Consider the following 16,612-nt stretch of genomic DNA (forward strand, 5'->3'; position numbering starts at 1 on the left):
TCATATTTCATATTTAAAATTACAGATATGTTTAAAGTTAAAGTTTAGTCCTGAAATTATAGCTTGAAAAATTTGGTGTACTAAATACCTAAATTAATTATACCTATCTTAATTATATACTCTTTGTATTTTGCATCTGTTCTTAAAGTCGTCTTTCGTGAAACGTATAAGTGTAATGTTTTAAATTTATGCATACTCATTTCATTAATAATTCAAAACGAATATAATATACTAAATATAGATAAATATTTTTAATAAAAATAAATTGCTACAAAATCTAATATGCTTCAGTTTCTGCTAGAGACAAGAAAATATACAAACTTAATTTGAAATGAAAATTAATCATCAATTGCTTTTTAAAATAGCAAAATGGCTGATAATAAATATTTAAAACTGTAATTATTTTTATTAATTACCATGATGGTGTTCGGTGGCAGAATTTGTTTATCTTAATGGTCGATCGTGGCAGTACATCACGCTAGCTTTTGCCTCTAGAGATTTGCTTAACACACTAATGAAGTTATGGAGGCAATAAACAATTTTCGTCTTACGATAGAAAAAAAAATTGTACGTATCTATATTATCTCTTTTAAACTACGTACCGTTTACTGTAGTTTTTTTAAATCATTAATTTTGAAACATATTTAGTTACAAAAAATAACCTACAAATAACTGTTACAAATTTTTATCAAGCGTTTCATTATTAGGGATAAGAATTATATAGAATTTAGCAGTATTAACTTAAGAATGCAATAACAAAGCGATTTCATCCTATGCGTTTTTTAAAACAATTGTCAATTGAATTGTAATTTTATTGTTTTGTCCCGTAAAGCAGCGCAAACTCTATTAACACCCACGGCATTTTATTAACTGTAATTCTGTGACCAACCTACGTTGATGACACAGTCATGTCTAAAATTTGCCGGTTTGTCGATGGTAAAAATATTTAGGCTTTCAGTACCTATTTGTACTGTATTTTTTACCATCAAAGAACATATCGACGCTGGAAAGCATAAACGCTGTAACCCTTGAAATCGCGAATATGTTTTTCACACGTTAATAATTTCAACCATTATCAAACGATAATGATTTTATTATAGGTTAGCACAAACTACACAACATTGCTAAATACCGCATGCTTGTAGGCGTATCAGCTCACGAGTTATGATTTTTTGGCTCTCCTGTAAAGTTCATACTTTCGGGGTTACAGCGTTTATGCTTTCCAGCGTCGATCTTAAGAAGAATACAATATTTTAGTAGACAAAACGTATGTTTTTTTCTGTATTCTAATCAGAATTCCGCACAATAACAAAAGAAGGTCTGACAGACAGCCCGCAGAGAACATTAACCCATATTATACCTACCAATAAGTACTATTGTACAACTATCCTTCAGGTCTAACCGTTGAGTACTCGATTAATTTAAAATGTACTAAATGCAATTAACAATAAGGCTTTTATTAAAAAATCAGTAATGTTTCCGTTTCGTTTATAGACGGGAGGGTGATCAAAATGTGATTAGCTAATTATTAAGTAATGCATTCATTCATGCGTCGGTATGTTCATAGGTCGAATGAAATGCACCACAATTCCCTTGTCTGCGAACCTTATAAAGGAACGTACACACTAGTAATTCGCTCTAAGCGACACGAAAACTTCGAAGTAGGGACGTGATCTCAGGTATAAAGGTAATATTATATCGATAGTTTAGTTTTAATATTTCTCGTGCTGCTGTGGATGTATGTTAATGACTCTTTTTAATATAACTACTTTTGTACATTGTAATAACCTTAAGCTTGAATGGCATAAGTGAAATCACAACAAGTCACACCAGTTTCCGGTCGCCATTTCATCCAATCTGCATCGATTCGACTCGTCTAGTCTCGGTCAACCACCATTAAGGCGATTGCACGATTTAAGGCGATTGGAGAAAAGCCCTAAATGCTTAATAAATGAAAATACTAATTAATTGGACAAATTAAGTAGGCTATAGGTGAAAATAACAAAAGGATACACTTATCGATAGATAGATAAAGCAAGCCAACGGTAAACTTAAAATATGTTAAAATATATTAAACATCGACATTAACATACCTTGTTCCCATCACTATAGTGACGCTCTATAGTGCTGCTGTCGGCTGATTCGCGTGAAAGCCGAGCTGCGTCGATGACTGGCGCCCAGCCACACCATTGCTCTAACTTTAGTTTAACCTCTCAGTCAACACCTGTCACTAATTATACAAATAAATCTGCCAAAATAATTAAAAAAATAAAATGATGTCAACAATTTTAAACTAGAATACGTATTAATAGTTCTCATGTAATAAATCGAAAAAGGTGGCATTAATTAAAATTTTAACGTATAAATGAGACCTTCTAATGATTATATTATAATAGTATCAAAAGATATTTGATTAAATAACTCAATAGAACCGGATCAGAGAAGTAACAGATTATATTATTTAATAATTAAGAACTGTTTAGTAAGTGGAATAATTAATTAATCTGTCGTGACATAGATAAAGATCAAAGAAATAACTAAAGTAGACAGAAGCAGGTGTTTTGAGTTCACAAAAGATGTTGATCTTTTGATTTAAAAAAATTACATATAAAGCTTAAAACCTTGTTGGTCTGTGTTTTGAAATAAGGGGTGTAATTAATGTATTAAAACAATATGCTTTAACGGGTTAATTAAGATTATAAGTTGGTTGCGGCGGCACTCGGCCGAAGCCACAAGAATGCGTCACCGTGAGCAGATGCCTCTCCCCACCCCTTTGGCGACTGCCTCCTTCATCCCCCTCTTTCTGTCGCAACGACACTTTTAAAACGAATTTTATGATGACCCACACTGACTGTCGAAGTATTAGTCTATAAAAAAAAGTTTGAAAATAAAATTCTTGCCATTACAAATTAAATTTTATTTTAATCTAGCAACACGCTTCGGTTTCGCGCAGTTAAATCAACAAATAAAATAATGTAGCCTGGGTTAATCGCGGATAGAAAGAAATTCGTTTGATAAATAAAAATTGGTTCAGTGCTTTGACAGTTTAAATTATAACAAATAAACAATTTTTCAGAGCGTTGGTGGCTCAGCTTGCAATCGTTGGTGGCTCACTTGTAATCTGCAGGTCCAGGGTTCAAATCCCGCCATGTACTAATGTGATATTCGATTTACATAAGTATATTTATTCGACGTTCTAACGGTGAAGGAAAACATCGTGATGCCACCTGCACATGTATGAGAAGAAATTCAAAGATACGTGTGCCAACCCGCAATGGACCAGTGTGGTTGACCTAGTCACCCCTCGGTGGTGGCCGATTGCTCGTTTGCCACCTTATGATACAAAAAAAATTATGTTGAGCTTACAAAAAATATTTTTTTACGTTAAGGTCATCTACCACTAGTAAAAGTTTATTAAACCAGCTAGTTGTGTGGCCCGGCACGGCATACCAATTAGAACTGTCAAGAAATATATAATGTCGCAAATCGTTCAAATTCCTGATAAGAACTAATGAATGATCAATCATTCAATAAATAAACACTTGTTTGTTGAGTTATCGTTTACGTAGTCTACTGGAATTATTTGTCCAACTAACAAGGGAACGCTTTAAGGTGTTGACGGAGGCACTGTTTGATATATGTGATTGACAATCGAAGCTTATCTCATATATACAACTAACCAATATATCTCGAACCTTACGTGTATGGATAAAGCCCTGGAAAAGGATGTCTTTATACAGTGGGTAAACAACCAGCGAACCTTGACCCCCCGCCGCTCGTTCAGATAAAGCTGAATGCACAACAGTAGCGATCGGTAGCGACGTGTCATAGGTCATGTTATTCTGGTAAACGTTTGTTGTAAGTTTTAGTTGGTGTCGGATTACTCAGCGGCGACAGGCTGCGGTTTGCGGAGGGAAAATCAGTATTTTGCCACGTAAGGCATCTTTATAGGCCTGTACGCAACGTTTGTATTAAATGCTCTTTGTTCTTTTTTTTTTAAATGTAAATACGAATGTACACTCATTCTTTCAAAATTGCATGTAGTTTTACACATTTTTAGAATGTTTTTTTTTATATTTTTTATTTTATATTTTATATTGTTATGTGGCAAACGAGCCAGCGGCCACCTATATTCGCCGAAATGACGAAGCGACCGCTGCCCATAGACATCCGCAAGTACTTATCGAGTTATCTATCGGAGGCCAGGGCTAACTACGGATCACTGCGTCACTCTAGTTAATTATTAAAAATCTTATTGGATTCTTGCTATTGACGTATATGTATATAACAATCTAATACCAAATTCCTAGTTTAAATAGTTTTGACAGAGTAATGTTAGTGTTATTTGGTAGGGGTTAAATTATTAATACTCTTATGTATATTTCATCATAAGAAAAGAAATACCTTTTCTCCGAACTCAGAACATAAATGGAACCTGACAGGTTCTTTATCTTATCAGAGCAGGTGATGTAACCCATTTAACTCTACTAGCATATATTAAACTGCTTTTTAAATAACTGACCGTTCGTATCCGACTTCCGTTGCTGTGCATTTCCACTGCCGAAAAACTCACACGAAAACATATTGTCATCTCGCTCATACTCATTGAAAAATAGAGATGGCTATATGTTTTTGTACAGCTGGAATCTTACGGTTAATCGAAACGATACATTGAGAGGGAAATAGCTAATGAGCGTCAGAGAATATTTTATAATTCCAAAATGGTCTAATAGTCGTAAATTCGGCTACCGAATAAACTAATTTGCCTTAGAATAGTTTCAATTGAATTGTAAATTAAGTGAGAATGTATTTTACTTGGAGATTAGAAACAGAATCTCTACTCTAACCTTATAGTTTTACAAAATTGGGATAAAATATAGTTTATAGATGTAATATTGATGGAATATTTTATTGTTTAATTTTATAAAAGTATATAGTTGAAAGATTTTAAAAACGTTTCATATTTTTAATCAACACAATCCTATGTCTTATATGTATATCAATTATGTACAAAATATTTACATAATTACCTACCAAAAATGTCGTTTTAACTTAGAAATATACCGTGGCCTTCCGCCTCTAAACAATTGTTTGTAAAAGAATGATTATTTACACGTATGATAGTAGTAATACCTACTTATTGTTCAACTAATAGGAGTGAACTCAATGTTAGTATGGAATTTTCAGTAGTATATAATATAAAAATTAATGTTTTTATGTTCGCTTTGCACTCTGACCTCTTAAGGCCTGTGAGACTTTACCAATTTAAGACCTTTTAAAATAGATTGTCAATTTTTTCTTGTTATAATTACTATTATAGCTTTACTTTTTATTGGCTTCTTGATATGTAAGGATGGGAATACCCTTGATTTCGTAAACTGTTTACGGATATTTCGAAACATCGCAGAATCGCATCTCTCGTTGTTCTTCACAGAATAGCAAGTGCTAGGGGCACATAAAGTTTTGTACAAAGTCAGTAAGAGTTAGTATGCACGGTCGCACGCTGCACGGCACGACACGACATACATCACCTTGTCGGCAAAGCGGTCCGCGTGTCCATCACGTAACGCCGATAAATCACCACTCTAATGAGCCTTAAGCTACGTTCACACTGCCAATAAACGAACGATTGCAGTTTAATTGTCGTTGCCTGAGAACCAATCGAAGTGTACGATTCCATAGACACTAAATTGATACTTTCGAATTTCTCTCGAACTATGTGGTATTTTTATGGTTAAAGACTTGTCTCTATTCGTATTCATTGACATGTGCAAACAGTTCACTAAATCTTTCACCGTATAACGCGATATATCTTAGTGTGAACTTAGCTTAAATTAAAGAATATTTTTTACTTTTTACGACCGTTTACTACTAAACTGTAATAAAATGTTCATGCTTTATATTTAATACTAAGTTAACCTCTAGATTAGCAATTTAATATTGCTTATGTAATATAATACAATATTAAAATGTCATTAAAATTGCTTGAAAAGTGAAATCTATAAGTTTTGACGTAGAAGTTCATCTTTGAATGAATCAAACGAGTATTTTATCCATTCTCAACTGGCAGTCTATTGATTGTAGTTGTGTTTTATCTTCAAATATTATTCCAATTTCGGATTCGGTCTAAATAATAATTGTAAAGTATTTACCACTAATTTCGCACCTAATGTAGATAAAGTAGTAATTAAATTATTAATTTATCTGAAAAGATACTCGTTGTTAAGTTCTCATAAAAACTGTGTTTAATGGTGTCTATCTATTGATAAAGAACATTATAATAACATTCATCTACGCATATTTTAACTTCGTAAATTATTACTTTCTTTTTTTTAAAAAGAATTACGATTCTTAGTGTTATAATAGTCTATCTACATAATTATCACACACAAGCACTTGTTCAGGTGGGTAACAGCCAGCGAAGCGCTGTAATATCATTTTTTTTTTTTTTACTTTTATGTTAAAACATGCATAATGCCTTTGTGCAAGTATCTTTTTATTTATTTAAATATTTAATTTGATGTTAAAACTGCAAATAAATTATGAATGTTTCAACATTTTATGTTCGTTTTTGTAATGTGTGTTTTTGTAAACCTAGTTTGTAAGTGCCACGATCGCATAATCGATGATGCGACTTCCGATTTCCAGACAAATGTTCCCACAAATGAAGTTTCGCGTGTCCGGACTGGACGCGAAAGCGAAATACATTCTCCTGCTCGACATCGTCGCAGCTGACGACTACAGATATAAGTTCCACAACAGGTAGAGAGCATTCAACTATCGCCCGGAAACCACAGTATCGCCATCTAACATCCACGTATCGTACGAGCGAGAATTTGGCATCGAAGTCGCATCGCCAAATTGTCGCCCGTCATCTGACAGCAACAGCGACAGAGCACCGTCGATTGGCGACACTCCCACGGATTCCAATCTCACCCGTTACTTTCGCTTAGCTTGTGATGCCGCCCACACCTCGCTCTAATCTTCAATTTCGATTGTTTTAATTGCACTGACGAATTGTTCGATACACGCTCAATTTAAGGGCAACGACATGTATGTAACACACGTCGCCTGGAATCAACCGATTAAGGATTCAACACGCATCCATCGGGTAATATCATTAAAATATCTTTGTCTCAAACACCGCTGGTGTGACGTGAAAAAAGCGGTCCCCGACAGTCGAGGTGAGAAATGCCAACGCGATTCTCCGCATTTTGGTTGTTTAAACAAACTCGACTGAAGCTGATTTAGACGAAGAAAAACTATACACAACTATTCGGAGAGATCGATCGAGTAAATATCGATCAACGATGACGTGACGCGATAAGATGAACACAGCTTCAAATCCGAGTAACGCTGTGGCGGAGACGATGCAGGTTTGGCAACGTCGAGATTTACCGATAAACTTCCATTTAATATTCGTTAATTAATACGATCCGAGCATTCCGAGTCAAAGATCTGTCGGTGAGTTAGCGATGCGGCCGACAAAGACGTTCGCCGCCCGCCGCCTAGCGCCGTTAATATGGTAATTAATTATTACAAATCATTCGTACATAAATTATTTCGGCAATTACACGATCGGTGATTTCGAAATTCGCTCCGGTGTTTAGTTAAAGCTTAGCTCTGTTCGTGTTTTGTGCGGTACCGAATTCTGTTGCGTGTGTCAGCATTGGCTCACGTGCGTCCGTCACGATCTCTCACGAGAACTGCACAATGGCAGCGCTCGCCGACCTTTTTACCACTAAATGACGGAAACAACTTGTTTTTGTTTGCAACGAATACTTTGTAACACCTCCTCGAGCTCATTCAATCCTAACAAGCGGCTATTTAGAAGAAATCGTAATATCAAATCAGAATTATATCGAGTAATATTAAATTTATGTGAGGAGAAGTAATTAAGATCAATAGTAGATGTCGATGTGAACGATAGATACGAGATCACAAGCTAAAGTGTCAGTTCAAGGAAGTCGTATTCTTGTTAAAAGTGAAACCCGTCTGACAATCGACGCGAGGTCCGTTGCCGCAGAGACACAACCCATGTATTCTCTCCTATTGCTTACAGACGTATGTTTCCTGCCTACAAAGTTCGCGTTTCTGGTCTTGATAAAAAAGCAAAATACATTTTGCTAATGGACATCGTAGCTGCCGACGATTGCAGATACAAATTCCACAACAGGTATAAACAAAAATAACTGGAAAGAAGTTAAAATAATACATCCGTAGTGGAGACAGTGTCATTGGCAATGTATTAAAAAAAATCAATTTGAGGCAAGAAGCATGCGTATGTGTGTGAAGGCGATAGGGATCTGCGTGTTTTAATTACTATGAACTCGATCCGAGAACTTAGCTGATAAATATTCATCCATTCCAAAAATTATGTTTACCACATTGGATTATTTACCAGTTGCAAATACCGTGGGTTTATAGACATTTGCGATTCTGAACCTTATGCCTTTCGCATTACCGCAGTTATGTTTTATTTTGTCGTTATACTAAACGCATTTAAATATTTGCCGTTTCAATTATGTTCCGCTCAACGCAGATCTCTTTTCATTCACATCATTCTTGTTATGCATTGTTAATCTCAGTAATATTATGTTGGATTGCTTTATCGTCGCCATTGCATGATTTTTCGTGAGCATTTTAACAATTATGAGCTTATTAACTAGCTGTCGACGCCTAATTGTTGCCATGCATGCAGTTAACCACTCGTGCACTCTGTCGGGACATTTCCATTCAGTTATTAAATAAATATGTTCACGCTTTAGCATCGTTATAAACATTATTATTTATGTCGTCATAATTTAACTTATATATGCGCGCACCTGTCTCGGTCCCGTGTTCTTTTAATTACAATCTTTCTTGATTAATAATTAATTTTAAAAAATAATGACTGGGCTATTATAGATATGGTTAGATAACAATTCTGGTTTAACAGTGGTGTTGGCTGATGAATGTCGAATGATTGCTAAAGTCAAACACTTTTCTTGACAGTTCTACAATAACATAACAGCTGACATGATAATAGTCGAGGTGAGAAATATTTTATATATAAATGTGGGTAGTCATAATTTTCTTATCCTATCTTTACTCCTAAAAACAAGACAAGACGATTCTTTATTTCGAATTGCTTTAATGCGCAGATTTCAATCGGGTTTTTTGTAGTGATAAAGAAAGTGTTACGTCAAATACAGTAACTTAGACGAAAGACATTTTGACAAATAATAAGGAAGAGGTTATTTTATTGCTTATAAAGTGGCAAGTGAGTAAGATAATGGATCTTAGTAGTAAATATATAGTTAAATTATATGACGTAAATAATAATGTATGTTTTTTTATTAGTTCTGTACAAGTACTGTTTAAATAAACTTTTTCAACAATGATATAGTCATGGCATATTTACGGTATGACGTTAGATAGATTTGCTTGACCTCTGACGTCATAAATCTAGTATAACCACTATCACAACACGTTCGAAATTTAAATTTTGTTATTTTTACACGTAGTTGTCCAAAGTATGTGTGATAGTGTTTTGGTCTGGTTTGATGTCGTTTGCTGCTAAGGATAAAGTAGTAGGATGCTTGTAGTAAGGATAGCTTTAGAAGTTTGTGCTTAAATAATGCTTCTTTATTTATATTTTAATGTATATTAAGGTTATTCATACAATATAGCATGGTTCAGTTAACTCGACAGAACGAAAAAAAATATATATGATTAAAATTATGTATATTTTGGTGAAATTTGATTAAAGTTGATTTGCATGATCACTGTACCTACCAAGCCATAACTAAATAAGTGTATTCAGTTACATTTCAGTTATTTTTTTTTTGTTTCGAAAGTAATAAATTTCGATTATTATTAAATATAGTTACTTTAAACTATTCTCTATACTGAATTCATTGATTTTCTAAACTAATTATTTTCACCTCTGTTGTTTTATTACTCTGTGCAAATGGTTAATCGTGTCGATATGTTTCCGGAGCCGATGGATGGTGGCGGGCAAGGCGGACCCCGAGATGCCGAAGAGGATGTACATCCATCCCGACTCCCCCTCCACCGGCGAGCAGTGGATGCAGAAAGTTGTCTCCTTCCACAAGCTCAAGTTAACCAACAACATCAGCGATAAGCACGGATTCGTGAGTACCTGTTTGTTTATAGCATAGTTTTTTTTATTAACAAAGAATCGTATCTAAACAGCTTTATAAATAAGGCAGACTACAGACATAAGGTAATAGTTTTGCATTTGCTATCAAATTATTTTAGTCAAATTTAGGCTATGTCTAATTATTACTAAATTATAATTACCTACTACATGTTTTGATTAACAAATTTAAATTTTACGTACATTAATATTAATCAATAGATTGTATTACAGAAATATATATCTATGTATAAAATGTCCTATAAAAAATTTAAGCACAGAGTCTCTAGTCAATAAAACCTTAAGAACCAGAGGTCATTCTTGGGTCAACGAATCATCGTTAACTTGTGAGCTACGATTAAATAGGTTAGTTATTATACTCAACATTAAAATTCATCGATTCCTCAAAACAATCAACGTCTCTCTAGATTTAATGGTGACATAGTCGCCGCGTCTGTGTACATTGGACATTGGACGACGATGGTTGGATACTGTTTTTTTTTTTTTTGTTACAAAGATTAAATTATTTGGATTGCAATTAATTAAAAAAATAATTAATTCGTTCCAAAGTATGATTCAATGAATAAGGGATCTTAATTTTTAGTGCTTTAAATTATCCGAAGACAAATTATTCCAATGATCACCAAAGATACGAAAGGGACTCGAAGAGTAGCGGTGGGCGCGTAAACTTTTTGTTGCAAAGCAAAAAAGTTTATAATGTGGGTGATATTGTAATTAAAAAGCGGTCCGCGGGTTGGAACCCCTGTCGGCGAGCAGCGGGGGCGCATTGTGCCCGCCACGGATATTACGGTTATTTACTTTGGGTAACCATCGACGTTTAGGACCTCTATGGAGTCACCTTTTCACCAGTTCGATAAAAAAATACTATTGTCAAAACTCTTCTTTATGCGTTGTTTTTTTAAGTCTTTAGGATAGGGCGCTTCACATGATTTACAAGAGTTCATAATATATTAACCAGAAGGCAAAGGACATTGATGTTAATTATGATCAGTTTTAGTCATATAGACTAGGTGATAAAGATGCAAATAAAGAAAGAATCTGCTACAAATAGCCCAGAATCTAAAAAAACACGGGATTAAGAAACCTTTTTAATCATAAAACAAGTCATTTTCATAAATAATGGGCAGCTAAGTATTAACAATGACTTGCTTGTATTAAAACAAGTCAAAGCGGATAATATATTCAAAAACGTAATGTCAATATGTCCCGTTGGATTAAAATCTTAAGAGCAAAAGAAACCAGTCTCCGCGTTATCGGTCAAGCTATACGTGGCTCATTAGTTCAGACGTCGAAACGTTTGATTTTGATCCCATCAAATGCACTATTAAAAAGTCGAAATTTCTTTACTTTCCACAATCCGGCGGTATTCTTTTTAATTTAATTTTAATAGTTCCCGATAAGAATTAGTACGATAAGAACAAGGGACCACAGTGTTCAATTCAAGATTCAATTTTAAAAAAACGCTACCGAAAACGAAAGCCGGCTCTTCAAGGTAACATAATACACTTGAGTGCGTTTACACCACCGCGATCCAATCATAGATAAGACGATTGTTTTTTTTTTTAATTCCGGCGATGAGCTGTTGTTCCTTTTTTTTCGTTTTTCAAATGTTTTTTTCTCTTGTCGTCGTTTTTTCCCCGTGTCAGGTCTTTTGTCTTTGACGAGGGACCCGGGTAATTGAAATAACGAACAGTCCCGAGCTTGGTATGCGTAGAATTTTCGTGAACAGCTGACTGGATGATACGCGATGCATACTTTATTATGTGTTGTTTATTATGTATATAGGATCTTTGGTCGCTTTTTCTTTGAATGAATTTTATTGCAATTTTTACTTGTGAGTATCTTAATTACTTTTTTTTGTCGATATAATTTAACCATAAAAGTATTGTAAGACTATTTTGTTATTGTTTTTTCGGAAGTACCTAACTACAATAACAATTATTAAGTTTTATTCATTGCTTATTGTACCACGTACATCTTGTGCGGCACTATATTTGACAAAAATTGTACCATGAAGTTTGCAATAATCTACTTCGTATCTTCTGCTTTTATCTTCATCAACCTGCACTTGTCCCTACGGAGGCTCGCCACAGCATGTACTATTCTTCCATACTATATCAGACGTCATATCTGAATTCACTAACTTCTTAAGCATATCTTCTTTCAAATAATCCATTCATACTTTCTTCTATCTTCCTCTATCTTTTCTTCAGCCTTGTATAAAAAAAGCTATCAATATAAAATGAGTATAAAGTGCCTATAAAAATTTGATATGAAACATTGTCTAATAACACACTGTATTCAAACATACGGTGACGTCTGTTATAGTAACAGGTACGTAGATAGGAGCAGAGATAGCGGCTCCGGTGTGTGTTTTGTTCTTTTTTGTCCCGCGCCATTCCCTCCGACACGACATGCCGATTTTCGAATGACCGACCATTCCTCATACAAGATATTATCGTACGCTTGTTAACATCGATTAGTTTTGTTCGATCGGTTAGAAGAATAGCTCTTTATTGTTTTTAAATTTTGTAATAGATAATGGTAAAAAGTTGTTCTGTAGCTATAGCCTTTGTTGTACAACACGAGATTATTCCTTAGGCGTATAAAGCACCATGTGGAATTGAGGTTTTACTCCTTGACGGAACTTTGTATAAGTATCTCTAGTTTTGTTGTTATTTTAGTAAACGATTTAAAAGAAGAGTTGGAAGTGGGTTGACATATCTATGATAGGATTAAAACCTTTGAAAAGTGTATCAAAGTCGGTACTTTTTTAACTTCTTCTGGTTCAGTGTAGACGACCGGCGACCTCATTTACCTCTAGCTCAAATTTACCTCAAAGATGGACCGACTAAATACTAACGATCGTGTTAATTATAAAACTCGATTGGTCTCTCTACCCAAAAGCCTTCGAAGGAGTTGTTCTGTGTAAAACGTTGTGGCAGGTGGAACGGATTACAGGTGGACGGATAAATATGTCGCGTCTACTTATTAACAGTCGCCTTGTTAATGAGGTGTTCGTGCGAAACAAACAACTAAGAACAATATGACATGCCTCTTCAAAAATTGATGTTTGTCTTCGTTTTTTGAATGTATTTTTGACGTGTTTGATTTTGTATCATCCGTACAAATTTCTTTAAACTTTTTTTTTACTTCTATTCGATGTTTTAAAACAAAAACAACTGCATATATTGTGCTGCAGTTAAATATATTTTGGAATAATCATGGCTTTTACCCAAAAAGTTATTAGGTATTTTAAACGACGATGTCTATAAAATGTTGTGAATATTCTAATATATGAGTTATAAACTGATTCAAGGTTCGCAAACTTCTGGTTAGAAAGGATTTTGGCCCACGCGGCGCCGGATGAGGTTGTGCATTTTAAACCAGTAACCAGAATATTAAATTTAGCTTTAAATAATTGACAAATGTTTGTCAAACATTGGATCAAACTGTAACATGTCAATGTAATGCATGATGTCAATCCTGAATCTTGTATCGTTGTGTCAGGTTCTTCAAACGTAATAAATGTGTCAAGGGCTCTAAGCCTAACACTCTGCCCCAGTATGGGTTGGTATCATTGAGTTTCGTTCCAGATATGAGCAGGTTTCATCACGATGTTGTCCTTCATCATCAGTTTCTCTTAAATACCTTTTAATTTTTCTCGCTTTCGCAACTTTCCGATAATATAAACGCCAGTAATAAAATTAGAAGTCATAACTCAGCAAGGCACTAGAGCTTGGATCGCTCAGCAAAGGATATATTGGTTCCGATCAGTTATTTACAACGTCGTCAGTGAGAGAGAAACGTTTATAGTGACGCTAACGGGCAGGATCGACGCGCAGGCAATTATGACGACATCTTCAGCTTTAACTGGCCGGCGAAAGCATTTAATAATTATTATTGGACCTCCTTTATCCGAGTTTATAGCTGGCCACCAATAAAAGTAAGATTAAAAAGCGCCGAACTAAGAAAACCTTTCGGTCATTTCGTAATGGTAGCCGATGTGAGTGTGGGAATGAATCTATTTACATTGCCTTATCTGCTTTCATAATTATCCACTATAGGTGTTTTAGAAAAAGAAGGTTATACTGCGTTACCCTAAGGGTCAATGATAATAAACGCTTACATCAAGTGTATTTCATGCATTATTTTAATTCAGTCTTATATTTAATACAAGAACCAGCGTTACAAACAATTCGAAAGCATTGAGTAATACGTTGCTTTGATAGAAGAGAGTATTTGACATACATAATTAATACAATTTCTAGTCAATCGTCCTACCCGAGCAAAATACCGTAACAATGTGAATCGTGGCAGCAGTCTTATAGGGAGCTTCCGTAGAAACCGGTCTAATTTATAAACACCTACGCACATCAGAGAGACAGTAAACTGCATAATATGGATCGCGGGTTCGGTATGCGATCAGACATCGGTCGGGCATTAGGTAAGCAGGGGACACGCTCGCCTGCCACCACTAGGAATTGGTCTCTGACAGGCCGAGCCGTCTCCCGCCGATAACATCTGATGCATAGTCCACTCTACGTTCCTACATTATTTATATGAGATACGAGTACTTTTACGTCTACATTAATTGTAAACGACGCGACGACAAGCATGAAATCTTTCCTCGATTAGGTATAGTGGTAGAATCGCACCCGTATCGCTATAAAAACATCTCGACGGTCCATAATAATGCCATTCTCCGCCGGGGGGCATATTATTACGTCGATAGCAAAAAGCGCCGTCTGTTTTAATTGTAAAGGGCTAATCTCTGCAAAGTCTTTCGAGCGGCTAATTCGTTTCAAGTAGCGCATTGTGGGCGAGGTGCGGACTCGGTGGCAGCTGCCAATGGACACAAAAAACATTTATAAGTCGGTTTATAGCTTCCTACGCTCTTATAGTCTCAATCTTTACAAGATTCCCTTGTTATAATGAATATAGTTTGTATATTATTTGCGTAAGATACAAATTTCGCACGGGTGTCGGATAAATAAATGGCTACAAACAGTGATACACAAAGGCCGGCAAACCGGTGCGCTTCCTCGAGCAGCAAAGGGCATATGCTTAATTTATATACAGTTATTGATCAAAAGGTGATGCCCTTTGCGAGGCACCGAGGCATCCTTCTGATCGGTGAGCCCCGCACAAATTGTTCTCAAGCGGAGGGTGAGAGGCTATCTTCGTCTTAAATCCTTTGTAGATCGGTCATAATTTAATTATTACTTGAAGTGGTTATGTCTAATTTTAAACATAAAGCTATGCTTTAAATAAGTATTGAAATGTCTGAGGCTACAGTGAACTGTGAGAACAGATAATATTTTAAACGTAACACCTTACACCACAAAACAAATCGAAAGATGTTTCTAATATATGTTTTCGCGGTGGAGAACCCATGTTAGTGATGAGGCATTTAGAAAGTTTGAAGACTAAAGTTACATGAAGTTTAGTCTTTTAGTAAGAGGTTTGTGGATAGAAAACGAGTATGAACATTTCAAGAGGTGATTAAAACGGCAATGCAACATTTAAAGTGAATTGATTATACAAGTAGCTGATGTGATGACGATTATAAAAATAATACAAAATTGACTATTATAAATCAGAGATTGTAAATATGTACGTAATGTTACAATACAATATTGTAATATTTTAAGGGGCGCTTGTACAAGAAACTAATACTCTGTTCGTTACAAAGTATTTAAATTGTTGAATGGCATCTTTTGTCAATTACGTTGGCCAAATGGCTATTGTTGGCGGACGAGGTGTAAATTTTAATCCTCTTTGCACTCTTGACTGCTACATTGTTGGCTTTAAGTCCCTTTTTGTCGATACGTAATTGAGACTTGGCGCCGAAACTTATTACAGCAGATTAATTGTTACTTGAATAAACTATCATTGTTTGAAAAAACCCGAAGCAAAGTAATTGATATAGAAAAATAATACGTGCGTGCTCTGTTACAAAACCATTTATTTGTCTTTGGACGCGGCGACAGCGTAACCAACAAAGTAACGACAAATATTAGGGTCTGTGGCCAAATAAGTTTGTCCAACTCTTCCCTTTTAACATCAATAGGAATATTCATCATCAGTTATTAAAATTCTTATCTGCAACCACTTGTAGAAGAACAAATCCTTCCAAATTGACATTTCTCACAAAACCACAGAACGTTAATACAGTATGTCAATATGACAGCTGCGCAATTGACACGCGAAACGCGTAAGCACTTTGTTTAAAAAAAAAGAAATGACAACGACATATATTGAACTTAAAATTATGTCTCATATATAAATTGCGGTGAGCTACAGAATTTAATTCTAGTATCTGTGTTTTTTTTTTTAATGTAAGCTTTATTGTTATGTGTGGGCATAAATTCTTCTATACGAAAAAATAATATTAAAAAGTTGAAATTGTTATTGACACACAGAATATTGACTGGACGTTGACGAGAG

At 35.0% G+C, this 16,612-nt stretch overlaps 1 protein-coding gene across 5 annotated transcripts in view; it reads left to right on the plus strand.

Annotated features, from left to right (window-relative positions):
* LOC106714489 (optomotor-blind protein) overlaps positions 1 to 16,612 on the plus strand; it is an 89,136-nt gene that overhangs the window by 24,730 nt on the left and 47,794 nt on the right. For 3 of the 5 annotated variants that reach the window (XM_045683070.1, XM_014507545.2, XM_045683071.1), the window contains exons 2-3: positions 6,649 to 6,762; positions 9,983 to 10,136. In XM_045683070.1, coding sequence (XP_045539026.1) covers positions 6,649 to 6,762; positions 9,983 to 10,136 — 268 coding nt within the window. Of the gene's footprint in view, positions 1 to 6,648; positions 6,763 to 8,062; positions 8,177 to 9,982; positions 10,137 to 16,612 lie in introns of all 5 variants that reach the window. The other 2 variants (XM_045683069.1, XM_045683072.1) reach the window with 1 other exon arrangement.

The sequence above is a fragment of the Papilio machaon genome, chromosome 21 (genome assembly GCF_912999745.1).
Source record: "Papilio machaon chromosome 21, ilPapMach1.1, whole genome shotgun sequence".
NCBI lineage: Eukaryota > Metazoa > Arthropoda > Insecta > Lepidoptera > Papilionidae > Papilio > Papilio machaon.